At 36.0% G+C, this 27347-nt stretch overlaps 1 protein-coding gene across 1 annotated transcript; it reads left to right on the forward strand.

Moving 5' to 3' along the window:
• The first annotated feature begins 535 nt into the window (after positions 1-535).
• On the forward strand, positions 536-26460 carry LOC108673597 (prohormone-1). The gene is made up of 4 exons (XM_018161447.2): positions 536-614; positions 16534-16710; positions 20039-20053; positions 25589-26460. Exons 2-4 carry the CDS (start codon positions 16567-16569, stop codon positions 25751-25753), a joined length of 324 nt encoding a protein of 107 aa, XP_018016936.1. The 5' UTR covers positions 536-614; positions 16534-16566; the 3' UTR covers positions 25754-26460.
• The last annotated feature ends 887 nt before the right edge of the window (positions 26461-27347 follow it).

Here is a 27347-nt window from a genome sequence, read left to right on the forward strand (position 1 = left end):
CATTGAAAAATTTTTCTATGAGTTATAAGCCGAGCGTTAGCTCCCATTTCTCAATTTCAGTTGAACAAAATTTGTATAAACATCTCAGAACAGTTTTAAGGTTATACTCAGTGACAAAAAATGTATTTTTCGATTTCATCCAAATAGCTGCAGCTTTAAAGAAGGGACCATTATATAACAAATAACGAGTCAAGCTCTGTCAAAAATAATGTGAAGTTTAAAATAAACTGCCGTATATAATTGATGAATTCACGAGTTATAGAATTTCAAGTCATCATTTTGACAATTGTGGAAAGAACACTTCAATATCCTTTTGCCAAATAAAATATTTTATCCCGACGAAGTATACCATTCCTCAATTGTATTTCTCAAAGAATTTTGGCTGTAGGAACATTTGAAGGACCTACAGCCCCCACGACCGCCAACTGGCGTGAAATCGACCACCCTTCATTAATTACCGGCGCCGACAGCCGCGGCTACAAGAGGTGGAGGTCGCTCGCTGGTCCATCATTCCGCTTGCAGCTGCCGACGCGTGTACACCTAAGAGGCTCCTCCGCAGTGCACCGTCACACCACACACCTGTGGATCACTTGGACCTTGCAGCTCCTAACTTCGTCAGTTGAGATCTAACTTTACGATATTCGTTGTATCCATTTTTAATTTTATGGAAATAACTATTTTTTCGAAGCCATTCTATAGTTTTGTGTATAATTAATCTTTGCTCAGGCAAGTTTCATTTATTTTTTTCCGGAAAAACTAGGTGCTTCTAAGTTAAAGTTCAAATAGTTGTATAGTCAAATGGGGTAAGACAGGGTCGCAGCCTTCATGGGGTAAGAAAGGACCGGCCCATTGCATGCATTCTAATTGTACTGAATTTAATTCAACAAAAGAATATGTTAGAACAATCATTGCCTGTCATTTCAGTGTTTGTTTCAACCCTCTTCTGCAAATACTTAATTTTTGGTTAATTTTCAAAGAAAACCTATGTAGAGAAGAGTCACAAAATAGTTAACCCTATTTGGGAAATAAGCTGTGTCTGGTTACAAAAAATTTTTTGGCCAGGTTTGTGGATGTAGGCAGGTAACCTCAAGTAACAAGCAACTTTTGAGACATACTAGGCATTCCTACGTGCTGTCATCACTGCCTGACAACTATTCTAAAATGGGGTAAAAAAGGACCGGACATGGGGTAAGACATGACCACTAAATGATCCTGTTTTACCCCACAAGTGGTCCTATCTTACCCCACAAATGGTCCTGTCTTACCCCACAATTGCCACAAACGGTCCTCTTTTACCCCATAGTTTATCAAAAATAGCTTTTAAATGAATATATCATTGTGCATAAGTATACATGGAGTATTTTCGTCAAAATATTCATCTTCTGCTTAAAATAACCATTCTAACTTGTTAGCTTTTTTAATTAGATAAATTTAGTATACTACGTATTGTGAATTGCATCATGGGGATGAAAAAAATAGGGATGTCTCTTCCCATTAGTAAGCTGCAGAACAATGTGCAAGAGTGGTTGGGGAAAAATCATTGTGTGAAATAATTATCACAATTTTGTGAGAGGGCATGGGCTATGTTTGAAGAAGTGCACCACAAATGCAGTTAGCAAGAAAACGCATGACGTCCGACTTTTAAGTTATTATCTATTGGTTTTATTACCAATTTGATAAATTTTCAGACAAGGACACTAATGGAATATACATGTAGCATTTGGCAGTGCTCTACAATGAGTCAAGGCCAACCTACTATTTCTCTGCTTAACAAAGTTTTCTCGTGGCAAAAACTCCAATGTGACTGATATTAGAGTTGACTTCCTGCAACACAAAACAGTAACAAGTGGTTGTTCAATCAAATAATGTGTTTCTAGATGGATAATATTGAATATCAGATTTATATTTTACTAAAAACCTTGTAACATAAGAATTACCTGTTGGTCCTTTCTTACCCCATGCCTGGTCCCATCTTACCCCAATGGGGTAAGATGGGACCAGCTCACTTTTTTTAATCTGTACAGAAAACTGTGTTGTATGCAAGAAGTCTGAGTTGTAGCTTTGAAGCCCAATGCATAACCACACCTTATGATAAGTTTAGGATTTTTTAGTTATTCGTGGTATAGATGCTACATGCCTGTTAGTGATTTCGGTCCTGTCTTACCCCATCTGACTATACATCACGCAGCATGTTCCTAATTGAGTGTAAAATTTGTTAGCATGATTTCCATAAATCACGGTCTCCAATATGAAATTAGGTCACCAATATAATCACACGCATCAATATATTTTTTTTGCGAGAAGTTAACTAAATTAAGATAGAAACGATACATTCATTAGATTTTTTCAGCCTCACCGGCATATTGTAAATAGTTGAATTTCACCGCTTTGTGATAGAATAGTTTTGTCCGAAAAAATCACGAATTTTTTTCTTTGCAGCAATTTTTATTGAAACTTGAAGAATAATCTCTATGCAAATTATTCCAATGGCATGCTTGTTGACATCATTACTTGACGTTACGTAGATAATTTAAGTGAGAAACTGATAGTCTCATATCGCAGAGCGCGGCACAAAATTCTGGTTACGCTTGTTTAGATTTCCGAACTTCAATCACGATAACTGGATACCACGCATGTCACTCGGGACTCAGCCAAAAATTGAAGGCTCGTGCGTTAACCACAAGCAATCAGCTCTAAAATTTCAAGTTTCTTTCATCGTAATAAGTAACATTATTTTAAACTAATTTTCTCACAGTTGATTACAGACTTCTCTCATAACTGTACATTTTAGAATTAACAGCAGCAGGAAAATGGTGACCTTGCGTTTATTGAATGTCGATTAATGCGGTACGATTGGATGTACTCATACAGGGTGTTTCAGAATTAAGTAACCCTTTTAATTTGTTAATAAATAAAAAACTAAGAACGTAATGAAGTTGAAACTTGTTTTATTTAAAAGAAGAAAATTTTTATGGTAATATTGTATACTAGTTTTTAAATATAATATCTTTTAAATGCCCACCACAATTGTTTTGACAAAATATGGCTCTTCTCTTCGTTGCTTTCACAACCTTCATTAGTGTTTCTGACGAGAGTGCAAATTTTTGATATCCGCAAATTTTCGATAAAGATATTTAAATGTGTTTTTTGAAGGATCCTTGTTTTGAAGTGGATCCTGTAATCACGTTGAACTTCTGTTATTGACATCGTTATTGACTGTAGCGATAATTTTTGTTCTTTCTTCTTTGCTGTAGCGAATCATGATGAAAATTTAAGGCTTGATAATTAAACACAAATTTAGCAAGCTATACAGGATAATGACGTAACTATGATACAATATTACCATGAAAATGTTCTTCTTTTAAATAAAATAAGTTTCAACTTCATAACGTTCTTAGTTTTTCATTTATTAACAAATTAAAAGGGTTACTTAATTCTGAAACACCCTGTATTATATTGAGTCGTGTATTGCCATACAGATTCAAATATTCATTGATTATCTCACTCATCTACGTAATAGTAATTCGTTCCTTTTAATATCGTATTTAAATTAAGATTGCTTTGATTTTTATACTTCGCTTGGTGATACAGTGCAATTATAAGTTAGGAATTACTTAATTCGGTGTGGCAAAAGTACCGTTCTGAATAACTCATTTAAAATATTGACCAAAATTGATCAACTGCTACCAATGTTGATCTCACGATCGAAAGTCTGCGGGATTTCAACTCAATATTTGATTATCTCATGTTGACAGATCAAGCGGAGAAACTTGCTTAGAAAAATTCTTTACGATTTTAATTTGTCATGCGGTGATTGTTTCTATGCTCACCTTATTTATAATTAAAACACCAATGATTTATGTGAAATGTCAATGATTCTTGAAACATAGATGATAATTGTCCGAAATACCAAATTTGTTGTACTTTTTTAATAATGCATGAACGGACAACAAGAATAGTTCGATCTCTTCCATTGTACGTGGTGAACCGGTAGCTATAATGGAATGCTGCCCAAATCCATATAGCAACAATTAAATGATGTAATAGATGTTATTTAAATGTCAAGGAATAAAATCGCGTGATTCGTGATATGTGATTTATTAAACAATTTAAATAACGTTTTTTACCAGCATTAGACTGAATTCAATGAAAGATTATTCGAAATATTCTGGCATTATAAGTTAAAGACGAGAATCATTGGAGAATTCGGAGGCAAAATTTATAACGGGAATGATGAGGCACGAGCCATTATGACGCATAGGCCATTACGTAACATGAGCCATTATGACACATAAGCCATTACGTCACAAGAACCATTATGACACATGAGCCATAATGACTCATGAGGCATTTCGACACATTGGAAATTTCGACACTTAAGACATTACGACACATTAGACATTACCTCCAATCTGAGGTCCTAAGTATTCCTTCCGTCAAGACTATAAACTCAAGCGCCGGTAATTACTGGGACAATGAAAACTTGAGCGCGGTCGTTGGCTCTAAAAAACTTATAATGGCCTCTTCACTCTTATGGCCACACATATGGCCACTGCTTAAAATTTATGCCGAAAAATCCCCAAGCATGAAGGTCCAACGTAGCTTATCTAATGAACTCCAGCCGTAGCTTATCTAATGAACTCCTGTTATCGCTGCAGCCGCACCAAATTGAGATTACTTTTGCAAGGGTCTGTAATTTCTCGATGACAGCGCGGTTGGCTGGATATGCGAAATATTGGGATATGGTATTTAATATAACTCATGCACTGTAGAGGATTCTTCCGGCATGATAATTGCATTATTAAATTTTTTAATTAAAATTGCAAGCAATTTGTGTTTAAATCAACTTTGGGGAATGTTTGACAATTAAATGTACTATCTTTAAATAATTAATGGATTTACCGAACTGCTGGCAATGGTTCCTCAGGACTGCGGTTCAGACATCTTCAGAGAAAGTATAAACAAAACTCGTAGATCGAATCCCGAGGACATATTAAGTTGTTCAATAAATTTTATGAATTGCAGCAGCATCTCATTATTCGTAACCATAATATGGTACATATATTGTTGAGAGATTATATATGTGATTATATCTCTCGAGTTCGTTACTTAATTTCGCTTATTTTCTGGGCCCATGGACTATTACTCATTATATTTATGCAACGACTGGTCCATCACAAGACATATTTAATTTTTTTATATTATAACGTTAGAAGTGCATTGTTAATATTAATAGAAAGTGTTGAACACAAGAGCGATTTAGTCATTCCGCACCTATTATTATCAACGTCTGTACACGACTGATTTTAAATTCAGAGAAAGTGGGTTACGCTCTTATGCTGTTTTTTATTAAGTTCAATTTTTTACTGTCATCTTTTCAATCATTTCAGGCAGTAAAAGCACCGAAAAGTTACAATTCATAAACACTATAAAGAATATAGTTTTTTTTATTCTTAATGCAAATATTAGTCCGTATGTTTCTCATACATTTATTGAATGGCATGGTCTAGCAATAAATTATTTTGATTTGCAGCGAAATCATATTTGTGTGAAGAGTTGGAGGTTTGCACAAAAAAATGGTCTAATAGTTTGAGTCACAGCACTTATTTAGAAGCTCAGAAGCATCAAAATTCCAGAATTTTTTTCTTCAAATAAATCTGATGCTGTTCTAAGAAGTCAGGTGTTGTTATTGTCTCGATCATTTACGGTCAATCTTTACACGAATGAGATTTTCTGGGAGCTTTACGCAGATTTTTTTGCAGGTTCCCATTAGAACTTGTTACGCGAAGCAATTAAGCTGTACGAGCCAACGAAACCACCTGTTGTATCGAAGTTAATGTCAATGATTGAAAATGAATCCTGGCATGATTTCAATGTAAATTTTTCTCAATACGATACCATAAACTTTTTCACAATATCATAAAATTCTCGTAAAAGCCTAATTGATTAAAATCTGCATGTAAACCAATGTTCAAATGTAAATAAATTAAATTTCAGTCCGCAACACAATTGAAGACAGACTTTGTACTGGAGCCATTGCTGTCAATACAATAGGTAATGCTTATCAAGCTGTAAAAAATTATGCGAGAGATTTGATTTAATGAAATTGAATTAAGCTAATGTCTAAGCATTGAAAACACACATGAGTAGACCTCATCACAAATAATGTTCAATAAAACGCCGAACATACAACAGAATTACCACATTGCCATCTCTTCCCATGACGGGACCTAAAGTCATGTGTGCGCGACAGTCAAAATACATAAATTTCACCGTTAAATTTTGAGGATAAATAAGTATATATGCGTGCTAACTTCGATCTGTTCAAATGCAAGAAAGCATATCAGTTCACGGTTCATTATTTCTTCTTAATAATCCCCACATCGATGATCCCATCCCTGAATTTACTAGTTTTAAAACGGATAAATAAGCAATGGGAATTAATTAAGAGCAACAGATGACAAATTAATGAGACCTAGCACAAGAAAAACAGCATTCAACGGGAACGTCAACCCTGAGTTCTATATAAAGTTTAAATTAACCTCGACCTTATACTGCCGCCTTGTTTAGCGCGTCGTTATGCTCGGGTGTTTTACGAGCTGTAACTCCTGCACTGCCTTATAATTGATGCCACGAAAATATACATTGTGGATCATTTGAATTTATACTGATGATAAAAGGAATAAACTCCTTTTTTTATGATTCCATCAAGAAAACTAGTGCTACAGTGGGATAAAATCAGAGAAGAACCTTACAAGACGAAATTTAATGCCATATTGTGAAGATCACGTCATGTCAGGAGCGTAAATCAATTCACGAGTCATTGCGGGCCGGTAATAGTCTTTTCGTCGCCATCATGCACGTACAATGTATCTTCGCTAGAGACGAAGATAGAGATTGTTCCTTCATCAACATGTCCGCTGTGATGCAGCTGCAAGGAACGTATTTTCCCATGACGGTATTGACGATTGTATATTCTGCAATGCATTGTTTTCTCAATGAAAGTTGGAAAATTTAGGTCTTCTGTTACCAACTTATAAATTTAATCCAGCTCCAAAATTGATATTTATGCTAGTGGGTCTAAAAATGCTTGGAGATCACCCATGTCATCACCGGATTAATGCTAATCTCTTTGGTAATCTCTACCATAAAGATCAATGAGATCTTTGGTAATCTCTACCATTGATACCGGAGTATCAATGACATGTATTCACGCACAGATTATTTCATTTAAATAACAATTATCATACACGACGTGTTTTTTCTCTAGCATTAGAAAGTTTGAAGGCTGATTTTTCGGCAGCGGTTAATTCCGTATAACTGTAGGCGGAATGGTCCTGAAACGGACAAGCATGCGAAGGCATTTCCCTTAATGAACCTGACTTGAAGCTCCGATATGCGCCCACTGCATCTCTCTGCACTTCTCTGCAGTCACTGCATCCTACATCTTTCTGCAACTTACTGCACCCCACTGCGCCCCACTGCACAGCACCGCACACCACTGTACCTCTCTTCTCCTCACTTCGTCCCACTGCACCCTTCTGTGCCCCACTACATGCACTGCACTGCCCTGCCCCCCACAATGTCAGTCTTGCATGACGTCACAGCCCTAGTAACAATTTTCAGAAGGGCCCATGTTGGTCCCAAGTGGCATGACAATATTGGCCACATGTGAAAATGCCATATGGCAGCCCCATGGTTTTTGTGAAAATTCTGCCCAGCTAGGCCACGTAGAAATCACATGATTTCTACATAGGGCCAATATACCTCATACATGGTAAAACCATGTGCCTGTCATATTGTGGCTACATGATCAGTGTTGAATTGGCCCAACATGGTTCAATTCATGGGCCTATATTTCCACCATACATCAGGTCCATCTCCCTCTAAGGTTGCTGTCATATGGCAGCTGCATGCTGGGTCCAGTAGGTTTCTTGCAAGGGCCCACACGTCAATCACATGGGCAAACCATGTACACACTACATGTTTTACACAATGCGATTCTTTCTAGGTTTTGCCGTACGTCTCGATCCCATCCTAACCTCACATGAACAGCACATATGAGCAAACACTGCACATTTTGAAGTCATTTATATACTCTACAATTTATAATGCAGATACATGTACTACTTTACCAACAACTAACTCAACCGCAGTTAAAACTATTTTAATCAAGATTACCACCATTTGAATGGCAAAGATTATGCCGGAAAAGTTTCATGATAACCTGGGAATACTGTTTAGTAAATTAATTTAATCATGTATTTAAATAGGCATATATATATATAATATATATATATATATAAAGGTACACGACGTCTTTCATACAGAATTCCAACTGCGGATAACAGCATGAATAACCGATCAAATCGGTGAGACTCTATAATGACGTACATAAAACATGTAGTTATATCCACCATTCTTAGTACATACCAGCATTGGTAGCAATAGTGACGGTAGTAGTGCTGATGAGGTAAATGACTGATAAGCTTAGAGATTTGGCGTTTATATGTTCTCCACATGAAGGTTTCTTTGAAACGGTCTTATTCTCTGTCCTGGCCAATGGCTGGCTCATTTTTCGTATTTGAAGACTGGCAAATCTTGAGGCAGGAATATGGCTGCAAGAACTTTTAACGAAGGTGCACTTGTAGGCAAACCGTCGTCCATTTCAATACCCCCACATTCAATGATGATTGATGACGTAAAACGATTGACGAAGAACAGAATCAACGCAATGAAGTATATCTGAGTAGATAGTAGGACAAAATCTATATCTATCAGACATACAACAAGGCGATGTTCTTTCTAGCTCCCATGCGTTGTTGGAAATCCTCTTGAACTTCTTAGACTCTTGAACTAGTCTGCTGCGAAATAATGTTTACTTAAAATTACTATATGATAATGACTTAATAATGACTTATGATAACAGTCTGAAAAATCAATATTTTTAATGAATGGAATGATTGATGATTGATAATATGAATGGAATAAATGATGACAATGATGGAAATGGGTTCATTGATAAGATGGGTTCATTTACCCATTATATACGTAATGAATTAATCCATTCATTATATAATGGGCAAACGATAGGTAATGATGGGTAAATGATAGATTAATGATGGGTAAGCTACTGGTAAATGATAGAAAAATGATGAGAAAAGGATGGGAAAACAATGGGAAAAGGATAAAAAATTATGAAAATGACGGGAAAATGATGGGAAAATGAATGGAAAAAATGATGAGAAAACGATGGAAAAATATAAGAAAATGATGGAAAAAGGATGGGAAAATAATGAGAAAGTGATGGGGAAAATAATGAGAAGACGATGGGAAAATAAATGGAGAAAGGTGGGGAAATTTTGAGAAAACGATGTGAATAGGATAACAAAATGATGGAGAAATGATGAAAAAATTGAAAAAAATAATTGTTAAATAATGAATATACCTAGTAGTAGTAGTAGTGCTGGTCCATCATCGAACGACATTGGTCATTGCGGCTGCTGTCCCTAGCTTAGGGTCGGCAGCCTAACCCTAGCTTAGGGGCTAGTAGGCTGACTAGCAGTCTAGCACCCGCAGTAGCACTTGACGAAATTCACTACCTAGTAAGTTTATCAGAAAAACAATGTTTTTTCTAACAATGTAACGATGTCATTCTAACAGTAAAGTCGTCCTGGTCAGTCAATTAGGCTATATCATTTATAAGCGCTAAACTCCTAAACTTTTAAATATGAACCGAAACACTAAATCACAGTGCAACGGACTGCCAGCGAACCTCACCGGCTCATAACTGAACTGAACGTGAACTGCAGTACTACTGCAATCGCAATGCATTCCTAAATCATTGTTGGAATATCTTCAGAGCTCTGAAATTTTCAGAGCAGGCGTGCCCTGTTTCGAATGGCAATGTTTGCAAATTTGGTTTTACTTACTGACCGCTTCTCGAGCACATTTCTATCACAGATCACATCGCCGCAATAAAACTTGAGCTCTACTCCAATCACTCTCCTAGAGACACAGTACAATGAGTAATGGTAATTCAATTACACAGAAATATTACAGGAAACACAACATTTAGATGGACAACCTTGCACGAGTATAGTCGTAACTATACAACTGTCGACAATACTAGAAGGTAGCCATGGATCAGCACCACTATAGTTCATTCATCGTTCAAACGAATGTCGATCGTCTACTGGAGTGCCTGCGTGACGGTTGAACGGCTTGAACCTTCAAACTTTATACTGCCTTGAAAAACGTAAACACTCCTTTAATCACTCACCTAGTGACACAGTACATAATAATTAAATACACAGAAACATTACATGAAACACGAGCAGCTATCATCCTATGTGGACAACCTTCAAAGAGTATACTCGTAATCATAACTACACGACTGAGCGGACTAACGAATCGACTAGCACTGGAAGCTAGTCATGGCCGCATCGGCACAACTTGTTCAAACTTCGTTCAAACGAACATCGTTTGCATGAGTGCCCGCGTGACGGTTGTACATACAAACTTTATACTGTCTTCAAAAGAATTCTTTTTAATCACAAATCAAGTCCATGAAACAATTTTAAACTATAAAATCGAGTGCAAGTGGACTATAGACAAGTCGCGACGTATCTCGTGATTTAAAATTGTAAGGCAATTCAAATGAAAGAAATTCCCTAAATTAATATTCATGTCATTCTATTGAAATATTTGCAGATTTGTACACAAATAGTCGTAATTTGATATGAGATCATTAACAATTTTCGATTTATGAACTAAAATAAATTCTATGAACTAAGATATTTGTTATCGGACATACTCGTTCGCTAACCGTTCAAACGAACGATGTCCGACGAGAGCCCATGTACGGAACGGATACACGTTCAAACTCCACACTGCCTTCAAAAGAATTCTTTTTAATTACAACTCGAGTGCATGATGCAATTTCCAAACTATAAATTCGAGTGCAAGTGGACAATAGACAATTTGCTACGTATCTCATGACTTAAAATTTCAGGCAATTCAAATTGAAATGAAATCTTTAAATTAATATTCATGTCATTCTATTGAATGATTTGCCGATCATTACACAAATAGTCGTATTTTGATATGAGATCATTAACTATTTTCAAGTTATGAACTAAAATAAGTTTTATGAACTAAAATATTAGTTGTCCAATACGTTTTCTGAGTCTGGGTTCACTAATTGTTGTTTAGTACATCAACATTGAGACAAACACGTGGAGTATCAGTATCATCTTGGTTTGCCACATGAACGTCATATGGCACAACACCACTGATTTCTTTAATGGTTCTACTTTATTTGTACAATGTTGCAGCCACATAACAATGTCACGCAGCCTCCGAGTAAGATAGCAGCAATGCGGACCCCATATGTTGGAACCATAATGCCACCTCTTTTCCACATTGTCGCATGGGCCCGACATGGGCCCATTGTAGAATTGTTACTAGGGAGATGGCCCACACTGATCACTGTCATCAAGTCTTAGAGCTGCGCCAACGTCTTTGGTGATCGCGAGGCGTAAGGCAATTTCCGTGCAACGCCTCAGCATGGCCTGCTGCTGCTAGCCGCATTTGAGGCAAATTAAGCTATTCTGCTCCATAGTTCGCATTCCACTGCTGAAATTGTATTAGTTGTTTGAGTGTAATGCCATCGGACGCCATTACTTTGGACACATTGCAATCATTCAACAAAGGTGTTGCCAGGCTCTGATAATTAATAAGCACACACTACAATCATTCATTCATTAATTTATCATTGCCAGTGTCTTTGTTAATATTATTCAAGTAAAGTGCTTGAAGAGTGTAAAGTGTTGGTCTTTTGTGGTATTATTGGTCTCCTCAACCATAATTTAATAACCAGTCGGAGACAGACTTAATTGAGTCAAACTTTATGGAAGACTTGTCTTTGTTGTTGTAGATTACTTGATCAAGTCGCATAATAATTTTTCTAAAACGTTTTCTGGGTGGTACTTCTCAGGCACAATTCGGATTTTCCAGCAGATAATTAACTCAATTTGGACTATCATATTACTACTAATTCTTCCATTAACAAAAATATAAAGTTAATCCTAAATATAAAGCTATATAAAGTTATTCTTAAATGTGAAGCTATGTAAAGAGACTCTATTATCAGACAATCCATGCGGTGAATGAGCTTGGGTCAGGGGAAACCGTAAAAGCTGCGCGGCGCTGTCACTTTTACCAAACTAATAGAATCAATTCCTCTATAACCCGCTAATGGCGAATGAAAACGAACCGAAAATCTAATATGGTTCCAATGAAGGTACCCTAGGTAAAAAGTTTATGAGTTATTCATATTTTGTGCATTTTTTCCATAGTTCCAGTTGTAATTTTTTCATATAAAATTTAACGCGTTGGAATTCGCCACGAAATCATACTAATATCAAAAATAAAAACCTTGAGAATGCAAAAATACCATCCTGGAAAATAATCAAAATCTAGCCAAGTTTCGTAGACAAGTTTACGACAAAATCTAGATAAGTTTCAGCAGCCGTTTCGCACGCGCAGTTTCCAGTAAGATGTCCTTGCAACTTCAATTCGAATATGTTTCTAGTCCTGAGACTCCAATCTAATTTCCATAGAAATCTGAGGAGTCGTGTCGTCCGAGCAGCCCAATGTCCATTGCAACAGGTCTTTGCTTGTGATGATGATAAGAGGGAGCAGATCTTGAAGTGTTAGTGATGTGCACGGATTAAGCAATAAGTTTAAACTGATTAGGCAATGAAGTTCAAACTGAGTAGGCAATGAAGTTTTAACTGATTAGGCAATGAAGTTCAACTGATTATATATAGTCAATGAAATTTAGACTGATTAGGGCTTAGGCAATGAAGTTTTAACTGATTAGGCAATAAAGTTTTAGCTGATTAGGCAATGAAATTTAAACATGTTGCTTGAGCAGGAAACAGAATAATAAGATTGCCCCATAACTTGTTTGAGTGTGTCCACAATTTACTGACAGATGCCTATTTAAAGAATTTCTCACCAGCAATTTTATCACAGTGCACCGTTTTTAAGCTAAGCACTAGTTCAAACTCTAAATTCTCTCTAGGTTCTATCAGTTATTTTCCATTAACAGTATTACGAGTTACGACCAAAATTTTGTAAAAGAACTATATTATTTTCATTATCTGTCTCGTTGTAAGTGCAGATCTGTTACCATGAAAAATTTCTTTCGCTACATTTAAATCGAAATTTAATTTTCCTATCCTCAGAGCTTCTGAACGTAATTTTGGCCGAGTTTTAGTTGACTCTATTGTCAGCTTTGGCTCGGAAGTATTTTCTATTTAACTCGTCCACAAGCAGATGCAGGCGCAATGCAGATAAAAGGGACGGCATAACGGCAAAGTTTTCTTATCAAGTCACGGAGCTCGGCCGCTCAATTGCCTCATCACTCCGGCACTCTCGGTGACGATAGCCTGGAGATCCTGGAAAGCTCTTATATATTTCCAGCATGCGATAAAAGCGCCTGTAAACTTCTTACGGTGGCGTGGAAATCATTGCAGTCACTTATGGCGCACGTAATGAAAGCGGTCGCTGAAGCTTGGAAACCAGCGCCTCGTAAATATATTTTATGGTCGCTTCGAGGTAGGACTCGTATAAATAGTCAAAATTTTGCTCCGAATGAAAATCAAATTAATTTTTTCTGAATTCCATAAGCGCTATTGCCATACTTATTTTTATTCGTAGCCTCCCCTCAATAACAATACTATATCTATATGAATACATAGTTTTTTGTGCAGTGCGCACGCTGGTATTGAAAAGCAAAGATTCTAAGCTGAGTTATATTTGAACAAATTTGAATTTATAAGACAATGTATTGAATTTTTTGACATCAAGTCTTAAAAAATATCCACCTGTATTAACTGTATTATCTCGAGAGCTTAAATTCAGAAACTCACGACATTTCTCTACAATTCACGTCGGAAGAAACCACGCCATTCATTTGACATTTTCGTTGAGTAAAGCGATCAGTTTAATGCAGCCGTATAAAAACCAACGTTTCTTTTAGAGAAGCGGCAGCGCGGATCTGGTTCTGAGATTAATACTGTAGCAGCGAGGAAATGACTGAATAAATCCCCTACCCAGGATCACTTTCTTCAGATCTGTTTACATTTAATTTCCTGTGATCAGAATACATTGCTTGCTTCGTGATAGCTGCCGCGTGGATGACGAGCGTGGACAGATTTTTGCATCCCTTACGCGTGGTAGCTGAGCTTTAGGTACGATAAAAAATAGGATAAAATAATATGACAAAGTAATAGGATAAAATAATATGATAATATAATACCGGTAAAATTGTCACAAAATTATTCATGATATTTAATGCTGAATATATATATGCCATAGAAATACGAAAAATGCAGATAGCAGCATAAAGTGTTTACTGTTCGCCATCTTTTATTGGATTAACACTCTAAGTTCTCGATTAAATTCCTGACAAATTAAAATCTGGATTTGAGTCTAGAAATTTAGGCATTAAATGCATATCCTTTGTTCATATTATATCATACATATTTAATATTTTAAATAGAACTGAAGAAATGTTCGTAATATTTAAAAATTCTACTTGAAATTCAATGCAAGCGATGCGAGAATTTTGGCCTGGCACAAGTAAAGGAGAACTCGCTTGCCTGCTCCATTTAAATAGGTTACGTCTTGCAACTGGCAGAGCTGGCGCAACCTCGACATGAATTTTTAGAAGTTACGAATTCGCGAAGGCAATTTACTGAAGCAACAGGTTTCCGGAAGTAAATTTCTGAACTGAGTTCAGTCAAATTTAACACCCTTCCACGGAAACATTATTGTTATTTTTTGTCTACTTTTCAAGTAGTATGGAAGCCTCCAACAATTGTATTATAATATCGCATTTAATTTACGATGGGACGACGGAACAGCTACTTTTCTGAAATTTTCAAGCTCATTTTTGTTTTCATCAGCTGCTCTGACGTTTTTCATGCATTGCTTAACAACAACGTGTTTCACACGTTATTTCATAACGGAGATAAAATGTTTCATGTAGATAAACTAATATAATTGACGGTCTAACGATACCATCCTGACACGAGAACGTCAAGGTCATTAGATTATTTGTATTAAATGAGAATATATTTGCACTCTCTTCCACACGTTCTCATAGGGATAATACTTCCTCTCATGTCATTCATGTTGCGATGCACAGTCATAAATCATGGAGATCTGAAATATCGACATCGATCTGAAATTTCAACAGTGAGATATGTTGCTAAATTTAAAGTTTTTCGTAAATCTGAAATTTGAAATTGTGATGTAAAATAAACACTTAACAGTCTATAAATCCAATGAAAATTTTTCATGTGTGAACTTTTTCAGAGTTAATTAGAAAAATGTTATTCTGAATACAAGCTTCATCAACTCAGGAACTTGAATTTTTCCTGCTATATGACAGGAATTGCGGGAACGCTCACTTTTGAATTAAATTCTTATTGCCTTATTTAGTACCAATAACTTTTCATTCTGAAATATATAATAGATGAATATTATTTGAATGATCTAAGGCTTGCCCTATGGCTTAATAAAATATTGTTTGTTGGATTTAAAAGCAAAAAAACAGCCAGAATATTAACCATTTCTTAAGAATGAAAACGTTTCGGAGTCCAGCTCCGAAACGTTTTTTATGCTTATAAAATATTGTTTGTTGGATTCCTTCATTTAACGCTGAAAGAGCCTATTTGTAAGTCTTCTTACAATACCCACAATAATTATCACGGCTCACTTTGTTTATAATACAGATAATTGTTTATAATGCAGATATTCACGGAAAATGAAACGCGGACTACTTGTAAATTTGATCCAAAATTCCAAATTATTCCTTAACTGTGATTGTTTAAATAATTTTGAACATGCTCAGGATAGAAAAACTCCGAAAAGCAGACTTGTGTTTCCCTGATATATGAAATGTGAGCGTTCAACAGTAAATATTATTATTAATTAACAAAGGAATGAAATGAGCGCCAAGCGAGGCGAGGTTCACTCCAAGGTGTGATCCCAGCTAGTAAGTTCTGCAACATGCAGACCTAATCGTGTACAATATCCGAATATTTCCTAGTAAGTTCTGCAACATGCTGGTCTAATCGTGTACAATATCCGAATATTTGCTAGTAAGTTCTGCAACAGGCAGACTTACTCGTGTAGGTACAATATCCGAATATTTGCCTGTTAGTTATTTGACAAGCAAATCTAATCGCGTACAATAAACAGTTAAGATTTCTAGGGAAGATTTTTTTAAAAAAGTTCAATGTTTATTATACAACCATGAAACTTTTTTAACTCGCATAATCGCACGGATTATAATGATTCTAATTTTAAAAATTATTAACCTCATAGTTGGCAACAATAAGCAATAATACTTAAATAATGGTCTAACCTTTATTATTTTCTTGAAAAGTATTACTTTCTTTACATTTGCACAATATTTTCCGTGGATAATTTTGTTTTATTGGCTTCTCCTTCCAGATATACATCGTGGTTATTATTCACCGTGAAACAATGACGTACAACAGCAGGATGGCTGTGGCGACATGGTTGGTGATGGTGGTGATGATGGTGATGATGCAGAGCGTTCATAGTCATCCTATGATACAGAGGGAGATCTCCAACCCTGCCTTCGACAGCATCAGCCAGCATCTGGACGTGAGTGCCTATAATACGCATTGCGTATGGAACCATTAACGATAAGTTTATATATTTCAATAAGAAAATATACGCAATTTATAACAAGAAAAAGCTTTACGTATTTCTTGTCGCTATAGAATATACATAAGTAGCAACAATGAATTATAATAAAAAATATGAAACATCTATAATGCACAATCGACAATTAATTAATTAAGAATTATTTAATATTTAAATTAGATATTAAATATTAATTAAATTTAATTAAATTAAATAAATTAAAATTAAATATTATAAAAAATTAAATATTTAAATTAGGAGTTTGGCAACGGACGCACCGAAACTAATTTGAACAACTTAATCAAACTCCGTGTAAAACATAGATTAGTGCTAAATTTCAAGTGTGATAAATTTAAAATTGTTTAATAAGAATATCGCTTCAAGAAACTGAGCCTTCAGTATTTTTTTTTCGTTTAATTTTTCTTTCGCAGCTTTTTGTCTCGGTGGTATTCTAGAATTTTTTTATATTTATATGAAGTAAAAACAACGAATAAAGTGGCAGTTTGACGACACTACTGCACAACTATACAGTATGCTATACTAGAACTGCTATGCTATAGCAGTTTACAACTATGCGCTGTACTATATACACTTTTCAATCTTCACAACACATTTGTTTACTAACCGAAAAATCATTGTTCCTGTAATGCAAGGTTACGCCACCAAGCTAACCTAATGAAAAAACTAATACATTTTATTTTCTTTCGAAATGTTTGAGAGAAATTGTGATAAACAATTCCTTCACCTCTGGAATGCAGCAGTTTAGTTCGTAGTAAAATGGCTGCTGGGCGTCCAAGCCAAAGGGCTTATTTGCTGCTGGTGCTCGTATTAATTGAAATGACCAAAATCTGCATAGATATTGAGCATAGGAGATGTACCAGCTAGGGAATTGATAAAATGTTATTGTTCGAATCTTCATATATGAAAGGATTTTAATCAAATTTGCACGTCAATTAAAATTTCGGAGCAGTGAACGGTTGGGTTGTTGATATGATGAATAATCAATTTTTAATCCTGCTTTACATGAGCATTACTCACTGCGAATACAGAAAATATTTACAGGCATTTCGTCAAATGTAGTTATCATATTGACGGATAATAAGAGTCTTAAAAAATCCATTACATTGAGCTTGTGAACAAACAATTGGAATAAAATTGATTCATTTTGCGATAAATGGCGGCTTTGGACAAAATTCGTTCCGTACTCAATTCTTTTAGTTATTAAACTTTAGAAAATAAAATTTATGATGATTTAGAGAAGATTTTATTGCATTCTCAAAATATTCTGGAAGCACTAAAAAATGTTTTTTTTTTTTTTGCATCAAGCTCCAGCCCTTAACTCGATAGAATCAGTAATATTCGATGAGAAAAAAAAATTAATAACATCTAAAAAAACTCTGATCCTAATCCCACATTTCATTCCATATTTTCTGTGTGATGTGGAATAGCTTAAAAAAGTCAAGTAAAAAAGGCCGAACTCAGATTCAGCCCTCGAATTGCAGTCAACAGAGTATTTATATAAGGACTCACACGCTGGGATAGATTATTGTCGCGTCAGACCAACAGCTGCAATAATACGCATGTTCCTCTATTACTAAGCTCACCATATTCTCTCTTCTACGTAGGATTATGTTGTCATAATCAGTGGTCTCGCCATTATTCTTTTATTATAATAAAAAACTTGTTTTGATACTTTTCTAGTGCCCGGAACAGACTTATAAAGGAGTCTTTGTGATTTGAGGGTAGAATGAAATTTTATAACAGCCGTATCAGTGATACCATTAAAGTGAAAGCGATCATGATACGAATATCAAAGCGCTATTCCAAATATCTAAATTATCAGTATTTTGAAATTCATTATCACATACGAGTGACAATCAAATTTCTATTCTATAAATTTGGAACAATTTTAAATAAATATATGACCGCTTTCCCGATGTTTCATACATAAGAATGAAAAATTTTGTATGAATCACATTTTATAATAAGCTAGGATGCATCAGGGCTTTTATGACTTATATGACTGAACGGAAAGCATTTTCAAGACAAAATTATTCACAGGAAAAAATCTTAATGATGGACTTAAAATTAAATTGATGGCGTGCGAAGGACGGCTAACGAAATTAATTTATTTCCAGCAACAACAACTTTTAATTTTACTCGGTGAAAATAACGTTGAAAGGTTTTTTTTGAAGCCTCACGTTCCTCGCTTCGTTGTTTGTGTCTATTTATTTCATAATAAAAATAATAGAAATAAAATGCGGCAGAAAATGCAATTTGGGTCGTCCTTCACCTCGAGTCCTCGACGCTGCGGTAACTACCCGAACAACAGGACCCCTCCTGAGCCGCTGATGCACAATCCGAGCTAAGTAACTGCATGGCGGAGCTTAGCGCGATGAAGTCAATGCCTGCAACCTGCTGAACATTTCAACAAACAGACAATACGAGAGCAGGTATTATGCCACTGACAATTGTGGCGCGTTAGAGATGTTGAATACCATGTGCAGGAATGATATACAAGCTAACCAAACATTCTCGATACGAAGTTTGAACTCAAGTTCTTCAATAACGATTGAATAAATTTCATAATTCAAGTATATGAAAGTATTTTCATTACTCACACATTTCCGTGCACTCAGTTATGTTAAAGACTTTTAACTCGACAATTGTCTGATTAATTAGCGGCTTCAAAGTTACATTTGCAAAGAAAAATTACGTTAAATTCTCGCTGAAAATGTTGGAATCATTACATGGTTCATGTAACCCACCGAAACGAAGGTATTGTGCTTGGCGGACGTTGCGCCGGCAGACAGAACATTCATCTCGCAAGTTTGCACCCAAGTTTCATCTCCTCGCTTGTCACTCCGGCAAGCTCCAACAACGCTTCACAGGTCGTACTTCTCGCAGCGAATGCGCACTAGAAAAAGAAGGCTAGAGTAACGGAATTTTGGGTCTGGGATTGCTTCACAAAAGTGATCAAGAGGCGGTGCTGAAGATTGAATTTTGATGATTACTAAAACGAAAACACAAGCTACGCACCTATAGGATGACGTTACAGATGAGGAATTCGTGTGAAGATTAAAATTCACTCTAACGTTTTCTTTGATCTGCTAACATTTTTTAGAGTAAGATTCTATATTTAAATGAAAGTTGTAATATCGCCCGATCCTGATGTGATCGTAGATTTTTACATAATGTTTTCTATTCAATACTTATTTTCTATGTGGGAGATGCTCGAAAACCTGCACTGAGTTTATTTATTAATGCTTCATTTTTTTCCGTGCAGCCTGAAGGGAAACACGTGAGTATGCAATATAATGAGAGTAAAAGCGGTAAAACCGCAGATGATATATGCAATGTGGATTTTCTATTAACCAACAATTTAAAACTAAAACAGTTGAATCTATTTAATTCTAAGATTATTATTTACGTTTGTTGACTAACATTATTAAATGTTGGTGTATAATACGGCGTATAACACTTATGGATTTATTGTATTGATTCACCTGTTTTTTCTCTGCTGACAATAAACTTAAAATGCAGCTGCTTCGCGACATGAAATATTGGTGGAATTAAATTGTATTTGAATCTTCACCTTTGCTAGATCGCGCCACACGCAGTGAAAATAGTTTAGATTAACATTTCAGTAGTAACAAAATTCAATCCAGATAGTAAATCTCTAATTTGATTAATAAAGATCATTAAATTCGACAAACTCAATTAAACAAAATATATTTATTTTCGTAAATATACCATTTCGCGGTCATTAAAAAAAGTACTTCTCCTTTCTTAATCAACGTCCGACGTTGGTTTTATGAACAGAAAAAAGTTTTCGTTGTATTGACAGTACCAGTCGCACTGACATTGTAATTTCAAAACATTTATTTTTTGCCACACCTACGGCCAATAATAGTTGCTTGGACGTTCAACGTTTGTGACTAATCTCATGGTGTCACTAATCTTCCTATCTGTCAACGATATTAATTTCACAAAAAATTTTAAAGCGTATAAAACGCCAAGCAAATTCGCCATATTGGAAGCGTTTCGCGTATCAGCTCTATCATAAGTTCAAAAATTTATAGAATGCAAGTACAATCAGAACATAAAATCTAAATATACACGAAAACCGAACCCTAAAAACCGATTATAGTAATGATGAAACGACAACGGAACATAAAAACTATCAATTTACAATTTCAAGAGGATGAGAACTTAACGCGTTACTAAGACAAGGTTTCCGTTTAAAAATCTGCAGCGATTCTAAATTCTTTAAATCACAGCCACCTGAGATGAAACAGAATGTCTTGAAATCAACTCCCAGACACAGTCACGTCGAACTGTTCAGTGTGAAGGCTCACAGCAGGGAGGCTTAATATTTCCCATCCTGGTTGTACATGCATTCTATGAATTTTTTTAACTGATGATGGAGCTCGTCTCCGGAACGCTCTCAAAGAAGATATAAGTGAATTTATTTGACATTATCTTTGCTTTTAAATCATTGATAAACTTGTGATTTAAGTTTACAAACTTTATATAGTTATAGTTGTAGTTATATATATATGTAAGTTTTAATTTGGCAGGATATTGATATATCTCGTGCTGCAAGTTTTCGAGTTTGTGCCTGATTCGCCGGAGTCAACTTACGGATGCTTGTTATTTTTCCAAATTTTAGGCATTTTCTTCTCTCCCTCTGATAAAATTCCCCTACGCGTCTTGAATGTAATATTTTCATGATTTTTATTGTATGCTGACATAATTTCAACTCAACAATTTCATGAACAACTATGCATTCATTTCTGAAGTGACCCGTTATCAGCTACCGGTAGAACGAAGACTTGCAAGGAGCGAAAAAATTGAATACGTTTCCTATTACTTGATCAACGTGTTGAATTACCTTAATGCGTTTTGAATGAGCTTAAGTAGATTTATTCAATCCAAACTGGAACAAAAATTGGAATCTGCAACCAATAAAATATACAATTCGAACACAAATGTCAATTTTTAATATAAATGCCGAAAACATATTTCATAGCTGCGTAATCTTATACACCTAAATGCAAGACAAATCATATGCACAGCAGAGGCATTCATTTCCGAAACCAATTTTTTAAAATTTAAATATTTCATTCTGCTAATTAACCTATTAATGTGAAATAAACAACATGAAATTTAATTTCTCTCGTGAAACGTCAAGCAATTACTTTTGTTCGCACATAATTCACCCTTGAAAAATAAAAGGGGGATTGGGAATGGCGCTGTTTGAGGTCATGACTTGAGTAAAGAAATAAATAAAACGCCCTAGAAATTATAAACAAACGCCTTCAAAGCTTTAGGCAATCGAGACTGGCGAGATATTAAACACATTGAAACAAATAATTTATTTCCAGTATATCTGTCGTCAGTACAAACCCTGATGTCTAGAAGCAAATAAAATTCATAGGCGGATTCTCCCGACAACAAGTCTTAGATCACTTTTTTTATGAACTTTCAAGTTAGTTAGCAAACGTTTATGAGCCAGCTAATATTCCTTGATTCGATGGCTTCACTTCAAAGTCTTTAGTTTCCATAGTTTGGGACTATAATAGTGTCTAGACTTGAATTATGCACGTATTCCCGACTCTGAATCTGTCTCCCCCATGAGCTCTCCCGATAGAGTGAAGTTAAAATGAATGTGAGCTTAAACTCAATCATTTTGCATGGAATCCACTAAAGTTTCGTGCGCACAACAGCAAGATAGAGACGACCCCTTCAATTCAGGGGAGATCCGAGCGCGGGTTTGTCGTTCCAGTAATCATTTTTGAGCTGTTGCTGCAGGCCCTGTCGCTTGACGAAGAAATATGGAACGCGGCAATGGCAGACTATATCGCTTCAAAACACCAGGGAGATACGAGTGTGTCAAGCTTGTTTTGTACAACGCACTTAGTTGTCAACTCATTAAATGTTTGTTATGCTCATGATTTTGTCCATTTAGGCTACTAAAATTAATAAGGACACTTGCAGAATGCCAAATAGAACATTGAATTTTTACATGTAAATTCTTGATAAATGGGTTGTCACCAAACACCTGCTATTTAGGCGACGTGTAATGATTTTTAGCGCGTTTTCTCATTTATGGAAAAAAATGCGCTATTGTGCTCGTCATGTCCGTCCGTCCGTCCGTGCATGACTGTCCGTCCGTGACTTCACTTTACGGACGGACGATAAAATGCGCTCTCTGTCACTCACTGCAGTGAGTACTGATCTAATTTTTTTGTATACTGATTGCGATGGCTTCGTCCCGCTTTTAATTAAGGTTTGTGCACTCATGCCATACAGAGCAAAAATGTTGACGCCAGATTCAACTATAACGATGTAGCGGCATACTAGTTTTTTGTAAATACATATTGATTAAGATGATTTTTCCCCAAAGAAAAAAAAATACAATAATCATAGTTTGTCACTTCTGTTTAAATTAAAAATTTTCAGTACTGGTAAGAATATAATTCCGTTATTGGATCTTCCACCTTATTATATTGTAGATTGTGCTAGTGCCTTAAGCCACAGGTCACAGTGTTCTGCTGGAGGCTGAAAATTTCTCCGTCAATAAACTTGTTAAAACATTTTTTCTAAACTGAGTGTACGTGAGCCACCTCATCTGGGATGATCGAAATGATTCACCTTCCTTAGAAAATTCACACCCACCACAAAACGTACGTGACTAATTGGCACAATTCGCAGCAAGCGGCTGCATATTGAAGATGACCAAAATTATTATGCAGTAAACAACCTAATCATTGTCAGATCTAAGCAAATAACAAAATACATGGAATTCTCATCATAGCAAAATGTGTGGGTGTTTTTGAAAAAAAATAATTCCAATTATTATTAGCAAATGATTGCTTCGACAAGTTAATTTGACCCTATTAAAGAGTAGGACTGGCAATGCCAACCTCTGCGAATATCGGACCAATAGATTGGGTCCGCGCGTAATTTAATGAATAAGCTCCATGCGCCAAGAAACATTTCATCAAAACTGAAATCCATCGAGATCAGCGCCACGAGTCCGGGGCTCATATGCAGAGCAGTAAAATATGACCCTACGTTAGAAGAAATCTAGAATTCCCATTCTTTAGACGTCATTTTTGAAGAAGCCTTAATCTGCCTCCAGACGGTATTGCGAATATTTTGATCTGGGTTCATTTTTCTCGATCGAAGCAAATAACGGACGGAAGACGGCTCATGTATTTACCGGCAGTCTATAATTGCGTTGTTGAATTTCAAGGTTACGCGATAAATCAACCATTGTAGAGCTTTTTAATTTTTAGTCATTAGAATGATACATACGAATAAAACATGCTTCTATGTGATTTTATACTTATAATGACATTACCTGAATCCAGTAATAATTCATTAACAAAATATCTGTCATTTTCCCAACGAATTTCACCATGTTTAAAACAAATTGGAATATTATTGTATTCCCTACCATTCATTCTTATGTTGCATAATGTATCGTTGTTGCAGACTGCCTTGGCAATGTTCGCCAAATTCATTGAATTTAGTTGCATCTAATCTACATACATCGTTGCATTGTGCCCGGTCGTCAATACGAGACTATGAAGGATCCAGTGTATGTATCTGATCTCGTCTAGATGGATTGAGAAAAAAATTTCAAAACATTATTCAGAGATTGATTGAGCGTCATTGCGACGTGCGCTGCTAAGGGTATTTGATGCAAAATATATTATATATATTTTGGATGGCGTCGCATTTCTTGGTCATCAGGCAGACGGGCGTCGTTAGTCTAGCTAATTGGGCTCTACTTTTACTTGCGACGCTCATACCGAGCAGGCTGGAATAAATGAGGATTACGATGATACTCAGGGAATGATCAATACTTCTATTGGGTCGCCTCAAGTCTTCAATGGACCAACAAAATTTTACATTTGCTGAAATTCCTTTCAAGTCCAAATTAATAACGCAATATTTAAGTAATCAATATATTTGACGATCTGATCGAGTATTGTAATTCTTCAATTCTTTATTAAAACTCACTCACGATCGTATAAGAGGTAGAATGATTTAATAGTGGCCCCCGATCAAAGGTAAATGCGTCACGAACAACTGAAGTTCCGAAAACATATTCAATAATTATATAAGTGTCTTTTTTTTAATTGATACTAACTCCATTGACACTAACCTCTGCATGCTAACTCGTGAGGAAACCCCATTCTCAAACATAATCATTTTTCCCTCACACCTGTAAAATTAACTAATATTTTGATTTTTCCTTCGATGGTTAATTTTTTCACAATTTTCAGGTACAAAATGGTCGAGGATCTGATAAGTTTGTCCATACTTCTGGAAATTATCTTTAAGAAGAAGAAGCACAGAATTGACTACATGGGCAATAAATTGCGGTCTATTAAATACATATCACGCTTTCAATATAAGTTTGTAACGCTGCTCTAAGTTTTATCTCACAATACACAAAATCAATATCATTCACAACATGAATCTTTCATGTTTAATAATACGTCGCTCGAACGTACAATGCTCGAAATTAATAACAAATTGCTCGAAAGCTCAAAAATCTTCTGGTTGGGATAGATTGATCGATTGCTGACTGCAAGTTCGTCTGAGGGGCGATAGATTGTATGTGACAACAATATGCTTGAATCGAGACAATTCTAAAATTTTTGTACAGATTTGTGCCAGCGGGAAATAAGGCATAATGTATGGGAGATGGTGAATCTACTGTAAGAATAATCACGATTTATAAGTTCCGGTCCGGCTGTTCTGTAGCAGACCAAATAACTATATGGATGAAGTAATATATTGTTGTTTGTAAGAGCAGCTGTCAGAAGACGACTCGCTGGAGGCAGTGCTGCTGAACTACCTGTACGCCAAGCAGATGGTCGAGCGGCTCAGAAACTCGCAGGACATCAGTGACCTGACGCGCAAGCGCTCCTATTGGAAGCAGTGCGCCTTCAATGCCGTCAGCTGCTTCGGGAAGAAGTGAGAAGCTGGCGTATGCAGTTTACTGTGAAGAGGTTTACTGCTCTCCTTAGGAGGCTATAGTTCCCTCCTTAGGAGGCTGTAGTTCCTTCCTTAGGAGGCTATAGTTCCTTCCTTAGGAGGCTATAGTTCCTTCCTTAGGAGGCTATAGTTCCTTCCTTAGGAGGCTATAGTTCCTTCCTTAGGAGGCTATAGTTCCCTCCTTAGGAGGCTATAGTTCCCTACATAGGAGTTGTAGTTCCCTCCTTAGGAGTCATAGTTCCCTACATAGGAAGCTATGTAGTTTCAAAGTAAGGAATGATCAGAGCTAATTAATACTTAGAGGTACTAATTATATTTATTGATCGGAGTTTCGAAGAATGTAATACTGCAAATAGGTTGCTTAGTGCGAATTCCCGGATAGTTTCATACGCTCATTTGTCCCACGAGCGTAATAATGCATATTCTGTTAATATAATTCACGAGATGCAACATTTAATTATTATTGGAAGTGGTCACAGAAAACACATTATATATCTGTGCAAAACCTAACTACGTAACAATAATTTCTTGGATCCAAACTAATAATTTACTGCTGCTGGGTTTCAGTCAATTCAATGTCACACATCATTCCATAGTCCATAGTTAATAATAGTAAAAATCGAGAGTGTGCATGATTTTTTCCGTAGATTGATTGTCTACGAAAGTACGAAAAATATAACGTATAAAACATAATGTCGTTTTCTTCTCATGGTAAAGGGTAATAACAATAAAGTTTGAAATCATCTGGAATAATTGATAACGCCGTGTGATTTTTTCGGGCGTCTTCATCAAGAAACACTTGATGGTTGTTGTAATTGATGTGTAATGATTGCTTTCGAGTTGATCAACGAGATCCCGATGACGACTTTGTAGGATTGTGGAACAATCGTGGCCAAACGACGGGAGACTGAATTGGCACAGGCCATCTAAATTCAGAGCATCCATGCAGTTAGTGCGCATTCGAATCATTAAAAAAGGCAAACGTTGTTGCGAACGTGCAACTACGAAGTCTTAGCAGAACTTCGATATTTTCGTTTAAAATTTTATTGAATTACGCCACTGAATTGAAAAGAAATGAATAACGAAATGGAATCAAATTATCAAGAAATTATTTACAATGATCATTCTACCGATAAATATTATTTAGATTTAAAGACGCAAATGTGAAAGGAATGTATCCAAATTTAATTTTATTAAACTCCGTCACTTATTGTCAAAATAATTGAATATTTTTAACAATTCCGTCATTTAGGTATATGCGGAAACAGCATAATTTGCGAAACGTCCGAACGTGAAACGGGGCGGCGGTGGTGACGTTTTGGGAGGGGTCGCCTGCCGAAGACCACCACTGCCCTGGATGTAATGGACTATCATGATTCCTGCCTTCCGGAACGTAGCATTCAACACTTCAAGCCGTCCGTATCTAAGCCGTAGGTCGAACCAGCCCTCGGCCACTCGTCGAAAGACGATAAATTTTGGAACAGAACTTGGCTATCTGAAACCTAACCTTAGATACGGTGAACGTAAAATTACGTAATTTAACGATGCCCGGAAGTCATATTCGATCCGCGGTCTGG

Source organism: Hyalella azteca, unplaced genomic scaffold (genome assembly GCF_000764305.2).
Source record: "Hyalella azteca isolate HAZT.00-mixed unplaced genomic scaffold, Hazt_2.0.2 contig5782, whole genome shotgun sequence".
Classification (NCBI taxonomy): Eukaryota; Metazoa; Arthropoda; class Malacostraca; order Amphipoda; family Hyalellidae; genus Hyalella; species Hyalella azteca.

Coding starts and splice junctions, on each gene's coding strand:
- LOC108673597 (XM_018161447.2), top strand. CDS start 16,567: ATGACGTACAACAGCAGGATGGCTGTGGCGACATGGTTGGTGATGGTG.